The 13,422-nt window shown below is 42.7% G+C and overlaps 2 protein-coding genes across 7 annotated transcripts in view; one reads left to right on the forward strand and one right to left on the reverse strand.

The window, feature by feature from the left end:
* Positions 1-13,422, forward strand: part of ANKRD27 (ankyrin repeat domain 27) — a 55,314-nt gene that overhangs the window by 4,058 nt on the left and 37,834 nt on the right. Inside the window, exon 1 of one of the 6 annotated variants that reach the window (XM_082289912.1) lies at positions 8,165-8,191. The exons of 3 other annotated variants lie outside the window; for them this stretch is intronic. The gene's annotated coding sequence lies outside the window, so the exon portion shown is untranslated. 2 more of the 6 variants (XM_082289913.1, XM_082289914.1) reach the window with 2 other exon arrangements.
* On the reverse strand, positions 3,643-7,993 carry RGS9BP (regulator of G protein signaling 9 binding protein). Its single transcript, XM_082289997.1, has one exon. It carries the CDS (start codon positions 7,600-7,602, stop codon positions 6,889-6,891), a length of 714 nt encoding a protein of 237 aa, XP_082146123.1. The 5' UTR covers positions 7,603-7,993; the 3' UTR covers positions 3,643-6,888.

Consider the following 13,422-nt stretch of genomic DNA (forward strand, 5'->3'; position numbering starts at 1 on the left):
CTTTTCTACTGCTTCCTAAACTGGCTTATCTTCAGTGTTGTAGAATCACAGAATCATTTAGGTTGGGAAAAAAGCCCCCAAGATCATTGAGTCCAACCACAAACCCAGCACTGCCAAGTCCACCACTAAACTGTGTCCCCAAGTGCCACATCACATCTTTTAATTGCCTCCAGCTATTTCAAATGGTATTTCAAATACCTCCAGGTCATTTCAAAATGACATGCTAAAGCTTTCAGCTCATATAATATCAACAAATAGGCAGACTTAATAATTAATATAAAAAGTAAATAGATTATTCACTGTATAGGTTTTCAAGTATTGTTTCCAAATTGTAAGTGTCAAACCTAGGAAATGCAGGTTTATGATTATAACACCATTATATCAACTGACTAAAAGGAAAAATAAAACAAACAGCTAACTTCATACAAAATGATATTCCAACAACTAGGCAGGTGAGAAAACTAGGTTACAGATAGTATTAACAACTGGAACTGTTCTACTTCCAACAGATGCATAATGGATTACATGTTTTATGGAAACAGAAATTATGGTTCTAATTCTGCATCTTTTAATTACATGAATAGTTTTCATACATGTAATTTCTTGCCAGACTGAGTACTGATGGCATGTTTGAGGAATCATTTGGAGCACTCCCTCCAGGACCCAGAATTCAAATGTGTATAGCTTAAGTTACACCTGCAATTAGCATATTAGATTAAGTTGCTAAGGGAGTATCATGTTTGCTGTCTCTGGTAGGCCTCAGTCATATTATACAGTATAAATAGTTAAGTATTTTTTTTGTCCTTTTTTTCTTATTTCCTCCTTTCTTCCTTCTTTTCCCCAAGTTTTATGCTATTTATGTATAGTTTATGTATAGATTCTTCTGGATCACACAAAGGAATTGCATTTGAATTTTTTTTCCCTGAGACAATTATAGATGACTGTAAGAAATGAGGTTTACTATTCTTTCAAAAACCCCATGATTTTTAAAGTCAGCTTTTTGGCTGTGTGGTTTCTTAGTGCTGTGGCACATCAGTGAATTCAGCTGTGTGTGCTATTTGAACATTTGTGTGCGAGAGACAGACTTGACTGATCAGAGACTCCAGCAATAATTTCATGCACAGTGGAAATGATCAAAATAACAGACCACATTTATACCATAACTGTGACTTCCATTTCTGTGCAGCTGAATTATAACTAGCTTTGAGAGGATTTGTGAGTTTGTTTAATTTGGTGGAGATGTTATTATTAAGTGTATGATAAATAATGTCATGTAGTGCAGTGTAAATAAAAGAAAACATACAATTCAGTGGAAGAGAACAAAGCAAAAACCCACCAGACCCTGTGGAGGGTTGAGAAGCCAATTTCTGTCACTCTGGTAAATCACAGTAGATATTCTGACAAATGGCTGGAACTGAGCAATAAACATAATTGCATTTGGGAAATGGCCTCTGTGGGCAGCAGTTTCAGAGATGCTGCGATTGGATTTGTGTTTGCCTACCTGGCTTCCAGTCACATTGCTTCCAGCATGAAACACTCGTGCTTGGCTGGCTGAGAGGATCCACCAGGGCCCCGATGCTGGTTAAATGCCATGCGACCTTTCCACAGGTTCAGCAGTGGCCGCTGCTGAAGGTGCAGCCCAGCTGCACCCAGTACCACAGCAGAAAGCTGTAAGGATGGATGATGGAATCCAGCCATGTGGGACTGCCTTCTTCCAGAAGAAAGTCCCTTGTAGTGTGAAACCAAGGGAGAAAAAGATTGTCTTTTGTAAAATGGATAAAAACATGTAGCAGATTAAAATATTTTTACTCTTACTCTGTACAAGTTAATCAGAGAATGGATAGTCAGTTCCACTCAGGGATATTTTATGTACTTTGTCCCACTGGGCATATGACACTTTCTTTTTTTTTTTATAGAGAGGCTGTAGTTTAAGATTGGGAGGCTGTTGTATATAACAAAAAGTAAACTTTGCTATTTACTACGTACATCCATCTCCTTTCTTCTTTTGTTCTTCCCTAAACACACATGGATAATTTTATATGAAAGATATTATTTTCTAATCCCACTTTTATTGTACACTTACCACAGCAAATGCTGCTCACGTGTGAACTATTTTGTCCAGATCTCTTCCTGCATTAAAAGACTTACATAATCGTATTGAGAGAAAGCACTTAGAGATCTGTAATCCACTGGTTTTACTGAATGACTTTTTACATAATGAAAATTTGTGAAGGGTAAATATGTTGACTAGGAGTTCCATTAGCATTTAAATAGAAGGTACTTCTGGAAAGCATACATAAACAACACAAACCTTCCAGAGAAGGAAAAGCAAGCCCGTCACCAATCCTCTCTACAAACAATAAGCACATGTTTAATTTTTAATCTGAAGGCTAATTACATCAGTCATTTAGTCCAGTTTTAAGTAATTGCATTACTGTAAAAACTATTTTCATATTTACATGAAGAATTTTGAAAATAATTTTGTTTTATATTCATAGTGCTGAAGTTTAATGTTACTTTGTTTGCAAGATAAGGAGAATCACTTTAATTGTGGTCCTGTGTTCCTTTTGTTACTAAACTAGATAACAGTATAATGGGTTTTTATGGTGATAGACTGGAAATCCTGGAATGAAATTACAAATTGCTGCATTTTACAGACTCAGTTCTGATGGTTTGTTGATCATTGGTGTCACCAATAGCACAGGACCAAGTTTCACTTTTGCTAAAGTAAATGCCAGCTTTGCTGTCTGAAAGCGACAGTTTGGATCATAACTCAAGGAGAATCCAATTGTTAGTCCAGTCTAGTGTGTCCTCTGGTTTTCAGATTGTCCAAGCCAAGGGTTCTGTACTGAACACTGGACAAGCAGTGCTGAAGGGAGCATCATCTGTTAGCCTAGATGTCATTGTAGCTGTTTCCTAAGGCAGGGATTTCTTGACTTTTCAGACTGCTGATTCCCTGGCAGTATAAGTTAAGCTACATCACTATTCAACTTTGGGAGCTTGAGAAGGCTGCAAACAAAACTAATGAGAGGGTTTAGCACATTACTTTTATTACTATGGTTGAAGCAGGAACTTTATTTTAGAAGAGCCTACTATAGACGAGCTTTATTAATATTCCAGCTTTTCAAAGAATCATAGAATGGTTTGAGTTGGAAGAGACCTTAAAGATCATCTGGTTTCAACCCCTGCCATGGGCAGGGACACCTTTGCGAGACCAGGTTGTGCCAGGCCCTGTCCAGCCTGACCTTGAACACTTCCAGGGATGAGGCAGCCACAGCTTCTCTGGACAACCTGTGCCAGGGCCTCCCAGCCTCACATGGAACAATTTCTTCCCAGTATCTCATCTGAGCCAGCTCTCTGGCAGTGTGAAGCCATTCCCCCTTGTCACTCCATCCCTTGTAAATAGTCTCTCTTCATCTTTCTTGCAGGCTTCCTTCAGGCACTGGAAGGCCACTATTGGGTCACCCCAAAGTTTGTCTTCTCCAGGCTGAACAATCCCAATTCTCCCAGCCTTTCCTCACAGCAGAGGTGCTTTATCCCTCTAATCAACTTTATGGCCTCCTCTGGACTTGCTCCAACAGGTTTTGTTTGGTTTGAATTACTGCTGCAAGCAAACCAGTAAGTTATAAGGAGGTACTTTATTTTAAGTTAAATAAATAGTGACAGTAACAGGTTTGCATTATTCAAAGTGTAGAAAATACCACCCATGCACAGGCAAAAGCAGTGTAATTCAAGTCAGGAGTAAGATTTTAGTATACAGCAAATTTAATGTGTGTATTATGTGAATAAAAACAAAAGAACTGAAGTAGATCAACACTGATATTAATTAAGCAATGACCATCTTCTTTTACATTCTCAGCAATCAACATGAGAGTATGTGCTTTTTCATCATGCTGCTTCAATATAGAGTATTTTGAAGTATGTATTCCCATTTTTCACTTACAAAATAACATTTCCAGTCTCCTTCCAGTTGCATTTCAGTAGGGGAAAAAAATGAAGACTGCAAATCTGTATTTCTTAATTTAAAGGAAGCCTCAGTACTTTTGGGCAATGGTGGTTTCATTTTGTTTTGGTTTTGTGCAGTGTTGTGCCAAAGTCTGTCAGGTGGAACAAACACGTGTAGGAGATGTGAGGGAGGTATCTTTTCAGCTTAGCCCTGGGAGAGGGGCCCCAACAGAGATGAATGGCAGGCACTTTATCCTTGTAGACAGTGCCAATCCTCTCTTAAAATTCTACTTAATCTATTAATTTCAGATAGCCTAAATATAAGGTGATACAGATTTTTTAGGAACAAACTACTGATGAATTAAGTTGTAGCCAGCTTTGTCTTACAATTTGAAAATTCTTTTTCCAAGGTCAATCCTTTAAATAGTACTTGTGTGCATATTCATAATAAAGCAAGACTTATATACTTAGAGGCTATTAATATGAATTCTTTGAATCCTATAGCAAAAAATCCAAATTAAAAAAAAAGCAGTGGAGTGAAAACTTACTGTTTACCCACTCACTGAGGCTTGCTTTTGAAGATGACCTATTCTTAAAAATTCTTCTACATAAATAAGCATGGATAAACTGTTTATCTGTGGTTAGGTGTGTGGAAGATATCAAGATAAAGGTAATGAATGCTGTCAGTGTTACCATTTACTTATCCACCAGAAAACAGACTTGAATTCATTACTTGGGGTTTGACATGTGGTTAAATGGTCTGATTTCACAAGGTAAATGGAGTTTTCAGGAAGCACAGAATAGAGCCCAACTGCTTCTCCACCTTCCCGTGAGCTAAGTGAAAGGAGAGTGCAGAGTGGAAATATCCACAGATCCTTAATGACAAGTGGTGGCAATCCAAATAGGTATGATCTCCTGCAGATTTTGCTGTATTTTCCTTAAATATGTTTACTCATTGTGATTTTGAAGGAGATCATCCAATTTAAATGAACACTCAGCAACTACACCGTGTCTAGGCAGGCTGGACCTGTAGCACTGATAAATACAGACCTGGCTTAGTTATAAAGCTGTCGGGGATCTCTAGGGACATAGATTAACTACACATAAAACATATCCCATGGAATGAGTGAAACACAACAGAAAGGAATGTAGAGTTGTCTTGTAGCACTCTGAATTCCCAAGAGAATGGAGTTAAGACTGGATGCAGAACTCATGTTATCCTTCAACATAAGGATAATCTATAGCTTTGAATTCAGGTCTCCACTATTTTTTTCTCACCTACAAGTGACCAGATTCAAATACACTTTTTTTCCCCCCATAAATTCAGTTCTTTTAAAGAATAAACTGTTTGCTGCAGTTTTTTGAAGTATGTTTAGTTCTTAACTAAAAATATTAGGTGTTCATGCATGTTGTCAATTTTATTTAACAAGCATGAAGACTGTTCACAAAACATGTCCGATTATTACTTTTTGATAACGTGCCCATAATAATCAATGAAGAAAAATAACTTCTTAAGACCCCAATATTATGGGGTCTTTATATTTGGCTGTGGAGTGCCCCATACACCTATGGCACCGTAGCACATGTACCAAGCATTCCTGAATGGACAATGTGCATTCACAGCACTAGAAGGTATTTCCAGAAGTAAATAATAAATACCATAACACATAAATCCTTTTACAAAATATTGTAAAGCTTCTCTGCTAAGTAACTGTCAGTTCCCACAGTTTTACATTTAAATGTAAATTCCACAGGGAAGCACTGGAAAGCTTTATGCTGTTGCATTTCCCTCCCAGAATTGTAGTGTTATCAAATGGGACCAATCCTACAGGCTTCCTGCTTCCCAGATGATTAATCAGACATGACTGAGGTATGAAACTGAGACACATTTTTAGCTTTGTCTGGATTTCTGCAATTTGGGAACTTGCAGAAATGTGACTGTACACATTTCAAGCATCAGTCCCTGCCTGTCAACAGGAGAGGGGATCCCGTTGGGAAGGTCTGCTTTAACTTAATTTTTTTTTGCTAAAATCTATTTTCCAATGTTACTGCAACTGCTGTGGGTAGATTCATTGCTCCTGTTTTCATAATTAATCGTGAAGTGCAAGCTGCTGCTACAGAAAGAAAAATTAGAACCAGTAGCAAGAATCAGCCTTTCTGCAGGGGAAGATAAAATTGTGGTAAATGTGAATGAAAACCATGAGGCTTGCTAGTATTTTTCTGAATATGCAACTCTGCCTTTTTTCTATTTGGATTTGGAAAGCGATTAGTCATTCACATATGCTGTGCCAATTCATGCAACTGGGATCCGTACAAGCCAGTCTAAATCAACAAACAGTACTCGGTATCAATCAGGGGTCTCTTTTCTCCCCCCCTCCCCGACCATTAACTTGTCTAAAATAGAGGTTGCTTACATTCCTTTATTGGGGTTTTCATCCTTACCCTTTTCCTCTACTCAATAAATATTTTTGTATTTGATGGGAAAAAAGAAGTATTCTCTTCACTTGGTCAGACAAAACACCCATGATAGCCTTCAAATTTATGTTACTCTCCAATACTGTAAACAGTGACAAGCAGCAAACAGCAGAGCCTAGTGAAGAACAAAAACCACAGGCTTCTGAGAATAGTGATCTATTAATAGCAGGCAAATCCCTGTTACAGTCAGTAGTGATAATACCCTGATACTTCGCTTAACTGTTACAAGTCCAGCAAACGAAGACATTCTATTCTGCAGGCTGATTTGCATCCCTTTTCTTCAAAAAGCATGAAGAAGCAAATAGTACGTTTTAGGACATCGAGAGGCAGGAGTTCTGCTTTGTTCTTTCAAGTGCTCGTTTTAAATTCTCAGCTCATCCAAGTGACACGTTTTGAAAGTAAAGGTGAGGCATGAAACACTCCAGAGACAGGCTGGAGAGGGTTGCTCGTGTCAGAGCTTGCACCACCCTAAGACAGTTTTACCACACACACTGCCAGGACAATGGCGATAATGAGCACAGCAGTGAAAATAATCCCAGCTAGAACCTTGCTGATATCGCAGAACGATTTATTTTCCTCCACAGAGATCATGCCAATAGAAGAAGCACCCACGCTGATGGTGGATTTCAGTTCAGCCCCGGGGTCTTGCTTAGCCTCTACTGTCCACTGGGGGACATTGACCTTCATCTCCATCTCGTACATCATCTCTCCTACCTGGTTGATCTCGTTCTCGAGGTCTTTCAAATCCACCACGTCTATGTTGTGCTCAGCCTCGTATTTCATGTTCTGGACGCTCATGGCGCGGGCGGCCACGCCGGAGGTTCCCCCGCTCATGCCCGTCTGGATCAGGTGCTTTTTGGGGACGTTTAGCGGGAACTCGTGGCCCAGCTCCAGGGCTCTCCTCATGTCGATCTCCAGGATCTCTAGGCACGTGGAGAAAATCACCCATAGCCTCTCGAACTCGGCTTTATCTTCCTTACTCACGCTTTTGTCCTTCAGGACCGTGGTGAGCTTGTTCCTGTTGGCCACCGCCAGCTCCTGAGCTTTCTGCCGGGTTTTCTTGAGCTCCTCTCGCAGGTTCTGGGAGTCCGAGGTGCCGCCGATGGTCAGCACCATGTGCCGGTAGCAGGCGGTCACCTTGTTGAGCGCGTCCAGCAGCGCCTTGCACTCCTCCTTCACCATGGTGGCGGTGGGGGCCGTGCCCGGTGCCGCCCTGACTTACCCGGTGCTGGGCCCCGGGCGCTGCCACAGCTGGGCGCTACCAGCACACATGGCAAGTGCTGCCTTCGGGTCGCGCCTGCATCCAGCACCCCGTTACCCGGCTGGTCAGGCGGTGCCGGCGCCTCCAGGAGCCCGGGCGGGCAGCGGGGAGCCGCGGCGGGCGGGCAGCATCGCTCCCCGCGCTACGGCCGCCTGCAGCGCCACCGGGGCGGCTGGGTCTGCGCCGCGCTCAACGGGGCGCTGCTGTTTGAAAAGTGCCAAGCGCCGAGGGTGGAGGAGAAAAAAATATGAAATTAAAAAAGCCAAGGCTAAAGCTCTGGGGAGCGGTAGCCGGGCAGCCGGCGGTCCCCGCCGCCGCCACTTAACTCGCCCCAGCTGGGCGCCCGCGCGGTCACATGGCGGGGAGCGCCCGGCCCGGCCCTATAAGCCCTCGCAGGCTCCGCCTCCTCAGGCAGCAATTCCGTGGTGCTCTCAGCTTCTTGCGTGCTTCCCTCCCGCCGCTGCCGGCCATTGGCTTCGCGTGGCCGTGCTGGGCCCGCCCTGGACTCCGGTAGGGCTCGGCCGGGGCGCGGAGCGGCGGGGGAGGCGGGCGGCAGCGGCTCCGCGGCCGGGAGCGGGGAGGCGATGGTGTTGTGTGAGTAGCGCTCCTGCTCCGGGCTGCCTGTGGCTCCCGCTGGGACCGTCCCGCCGGGGTGGAACCGAGGAGCGCTCCCGGCCCGCCGTGCCGTGCCCCGGGAGCCGCTCGGCCGCGGCCTGGGCGGCGGCGGGGCTGTGCCAGCTCGGCCTTTGCCCGGGCCGGACCGCAGCGGGGTCGGGCCGTGCGGACACATGGCCCTGGTCAATGATCACTGCGGCAGGGTCGGTCCTCGCGGTGTTGAGCCCCGGTGTGCACGGCAGGTTGGTCCTGCCCGGCCCCTCGGCTGTCCTATGTGTCGCAGACGCTCCGGGACCCGGCTGGGGAAGGAGCTTGCTGTTGTCACCCGTAGGAAGGGCCGGCGTGCGATCCGTTCAGGGCACCTGCAGTTAGCTCAAGTCAAGCAACTGCACATCAGGAAGTGCAGGAAACACGCCAGTTGTCACTGTCAGAAGCGATGCTTCCCCAGCTGCCCTTGGCAGCGTGCTGGGTACAGCACGGTGGGCACTGATGGGTACTAGGCCGTGCTCGTGTGTGCATCCAGAGGGACGGAGGTAATGTGGAGTGCCACTTGGTGAACTGAGCTGTGTTGTGTCTAGCACCTGATGTGACTGCTCAAGTGGGCTCCTGGAGAGCTTGCTTGTCACAACGTATGCTACCGCATATGCCCCAGCGTTTGTGGGTAGCTGAGTGGTTTTGCGATGCTACAGGAGCTTGAAAAAGCTGTGAAGCCTCAAGAGTCCCACAAGAAGGGGAGCATGACCCATTTCCTTATCTTTTATCACTACCCTTGCAGGGTGATGTGTGTTATGAGCAAGATAAATTGCTATGAGGAACAGAGTCCAGGCAGACTGGCTTTCTGCTGCTGAGCCTAGCCTGAGGAGTCTTGTCTAGACTATGTTCCTCCTTTTGGATTTTGGTAGCTTGGACTCTACTGACTGGGGTTTTTTGTTTGTTTATGTTTTGTCTTGCTTTAATTTTGGCCCTAGTTCCAAAACCTGCGTAACTTCTGCAGCAGGTTGCTACCTGTGGAAGAAATTGCTTCTTAAATTTGTGTAGATTATCAAATTACTACCAACTAAACTGAATAGCTTTCTATCAAAATACATGTTGGTAGCCTAAAAGAAGCAAACCAGTCATGTCAGTTTCCTTGTAGGAATAAGGAAACAGGGATGATTTTGACCTGATTGTGAGTGAAGTCTTGTAATTGCTTAATCATTGTCAGGTGGAAAAAGGATTAGCTCTGGGCTTGAATCTGGAGTCCTATGTGACATAATTGTTAAGCTTATTGCTGACTAAATTATGCATATTTGTGTGTCTGTTTTAGCGATGTTTAAAATCTGCCACAGAGCACTGAAGTTGTGTGAGAACCTGGAAGCCACTTCTTTGAAAGTCCCTGGGAGTATTGGTTCAGAAACATGTGACTATTTAAACCTGAAGGTAGTAGCAGTCATAATCTGTATCAGGTCATGCCTAAGTACATGTTTAGGTGTGTCATGTGGGAAGAGCCTGTTATTTAGATTTGTTCTAATTTAAGTTCAGCTGCATGCAGTTATACAATTTGCTTAGATTGTGGCAACTCTTAAAATTCAGTTGTTTGTCAGTCAGGCACGATGTTCTGAAAATCCACATCTTGATACTGCTTTCAAACAAGATGCTGACTAGCCAAATACTATCCTGGGAAAGCTATTAGGATGGAGGTAAAAATCCTTAGAACTGACTTAAGAAGCAGCATAATGAGTAGTAGAAGAAATGTATTTCCTGGTTCTGTGGCAAAGCTTTCTTGCAATAGATGTTAATGACCATATTCTTACTGTGCAGTATTCTTAAAACTGTTTGCAAAGTATTCTGTGTGGCATCTTGAATGTCACTAATTAAATGTTATAGCCTCATTTTAATACTTTCAAGTAGAATTTTAGGTAAATGCACGTTTGTTTTGCTTAAACGATTGGTAAGCCTTATCTGAGGGGCTTTTGGAGTAAGCTCATATACTAAGTTTGGTCTGTAGACTGCTGTGGCCTGGGAAAGCTTGAAGCCACTATGAAAAGAAGAAGGGAAATAAGGATGAAATACAGCGAAAACAAAAAGTGACATTAACCCCTTCCCTCCCCTGATCACTGATAAACTAAGCACTTCTTTGAATTATGTGATTTGCTGTCTTCTAAGCTTTTTGCTTGCAAAATAGTGTGAGGGGATTTGATCCACAGCAAAAATCTTGCTTTATATTGTGGGGGAATGTTTGAGTGATACTTCTGTATCATGATGTTTACTTTCAGGAAGCTCTTAATTAGGCTGTTACATGTTGCATTGTGTAGCATTTATACACCAGTGGTGGTTAAAATAATTTATTTTACTAGTTAGAGCTTACCTGCTGAATCGTTTTCCAGCCTTCCTTACCCTTGCACCAATACCTAAATGAATGAAAATATTTGGCTTAAGTAGACCTCTGTCTATTTCAACTCCCTAAGAATTTATCCCTCCCCTCCAGAGAGTGGAGTGGAGTGAAGTACCAAAGTGCTGAAACCTCTGAGAGCCTGAGGAGGAGGTGACCTTAAATACCACTCACTAGTATTTGAGGGAATCATCCTTGTTTGAGAAGCTGTTTTGGGAACTTTGTGTTTGTTGTTAATGTTCTCCCTCTAAATGTTCCTTGTAACAGTTGGGGGTTCACTGAACAGCACTTGCACTTTGTTCTAGGGCTTGCTTTGAGTAGCTCAGAGCTGCATCAGAGAATGTAATGCAGCTTCAGTAGTGGTAAGACAAAGAATGAAACTTCATTGCAGCCACTCTGGTGGATTTCTAAACCTGTGAGAAATGGGAATCTAGTGTCTACCCTGTTGTGAAAAGAGAATGCAGCTTGTACCTGATACTAGGCTAATGACAAGCAAGATGATCTTGAATAGGTGGGAGTAACTGGATAGAAGTGGGAAGCTTGGCTGTTGAAGGATGATCCCCACATATTGAAATGTTCTTCCTCTGGAGAAAAGGAGAGATTGACTGGGAAGAGTCAAGCCCTCATGTCTGGGCCAAGTAAAAATGTGTCCACATCAAATGGTGGTGCAAATGCTCTGTTAAAATGTGAAGGGTGAACCTTCTTACAACTTTTCATGAGTGAACTCAGTTCTGGAGTTTGAGGAGGGGCTCATCAGAAGCTGTGCAAGATCTGGTACAAGCCCATGTGCTCGGTACTGGCCAGGGCTGCATGGTCTGGGGGAGGCCTGTCCAAGGAGGGTGGGAGCAGTGGTAGCAGGGCCAGAGTTGCCAGGCTTAGAAAAGGCTTGAGGGGTGTTGGGTAGAGGCAAGACCCAAGCCATGAGATCCTGTGCCAGCTCTTAACCCTTCAGTGGAAGAAATGCGTGCCTGGAAGGAAGATGGTGAGAGAAATTAGCATTTTCCTGGAATGCTCATGACCCCTCTTTTCCAGACTGGTGTTCTGGGATGATAAAACTTAGTTTTTCACTGATTGCTAGTTAGCCTTGAGCTGACTGATGTGAATTCACCACTTTGTAATCTGATAATTCAGAGGTGCTACTCCGGCATACTTCAGTTTCATAGAAATCAGTACAAGCTGAACCTGAATTTAAAAGGATAGGAATGGAATTACTTATTTACTACCTCGTGGTGAACAAGGTGCACTGGAATGTGTCAGGTGTTTTTCATAGGATGCTCAACACTCGTCCTTTAGGTTTTTTAAATGCTCAGAAACAATTTGTTTTTATTTTGAGATGAATGCTGATGTAGAACTCTGGTTCATATCGTAACTTCTGCCCAGAAGCAGAGTAACCTGAGGAGTAATAGCCCTGGTAAAACAGGGACTGTAGTGGTAACTTGAGTTTTTGGACTGAGACTACTTAAATTCCAATGTTAGATTCCTGTTTGCTTGTAAAGTGCACTAACATATGCTCACCTTTGGCTGTTCCTTCTAACAAGTGGTGCTCTTAAGGTGTGTGGGGGAAGCACTTATGTTAAAAAAAAAAAAAAAGGAACTGGGGACAGTTGCTTCCTTTTACTTTTTTTTTCCTTGTGGAGCTGTGTGGTTTGCTAGAATTATGCATTTCTGATAAAGTTTGCACATGTATTTCTCTGCTGCTATGAGAAACTTTTAGTTGAGTAATGAGTCGCTTATCATTTACTCATTATTTTGAGCACTTCAGCAAATATCAAGTTACTACTTTACTAAGCCTTACTTGTTCCTGTTGTAGGTACTGTGAGCTAAGTTGATGTTGTCACGTGAAACTTGACAGTATTGGTAAAGTGTAATTGAGTGAACTTATGCTTCTTGCCATGCTAATAGATCTGATGTTGAAGGTTTTGGAGAACATGGGCGTTCTGCTTCCTTGAACCTGGATGCGTCTGGAGAGGACACAGAGGTACTTGATGTTAGTACCCCAGTGTAACATCCTAACTTGCTGTCCTGGAGACATTTCAGGTTACTGAACTAAGCTAATAATTTTTACTAACTTTGGTAGCTGTTTTTACTTTGTTCTGCTGAATTATCATTAAAATGCCATGGTGAAAACACAGAATATTATGCTGCTTGGCATTGACTATGTAGTGTTTGTATACACAATCTCTCATTCTATGAAAGGCATTTTCTTTGCAGTGTGTTTTGCTAAGTCTTTAGTAGGGATGTAGCAGGATGTTGAGAAGATGATGTGCCTAAGGTTCGAGTAAATAGTTGTACAAGTTGAATGTGGACATGAGGTAACTGTCAAGTAACAATGCAAGTACAATGACATCATCTGCTTTCATGGCTGTTTGTCTAAATTTCAAAGTACTTCTTAAAAGGAACTGAAACCTGCAAGCTTTGGAAAAGGTCCCTCACTTGTTCGTCTCTAAAAGAAAACACCATCAATGACAAAATGAACTGTCAGAATTTATTCCTATTCACTGTTTTCAGTACTGAATGTAATTAGGCTTCATTTCTAGTATTTTAGAGAAAACAGTGACATGCTCAGATTCCATGTTTTTCATTTGAGCTGTCCTTTGTACCATAGTTATATCATTAGAATTATCACTCTGCTTTTGATCTAGAGAGGATTTGTCTGTTGTAAGATTATGATTATGGGTTTTTTTTAAACTGTAACATAATGCTTATTAGATTGTCTGTCTGATCCAGCTAGCTTCTGTTTTTCCAGCAATTTGAG

Source organism: Coloeus monedula (genome assembly GCF_965178545.1).
Source record: "Coloeus monedula genome assembly, chromosome: 13".
NCBI classification, from domain to species: domain Eukaryota; kingdom Metazoa; phylum Chordata; class Aves; order Passeriformes; family Corvidae; genus Coloeus; species Coloeus monedula.

Coding starts and splice junctions, on each gene's coding strand:
- RGS9BP (XM_082289997.1), bottom strand. CDS start 7,602: ATGGTGAAGGAGGAGTGCAAGGCGCTGCTGGACGCGCTCAACAAGGTG.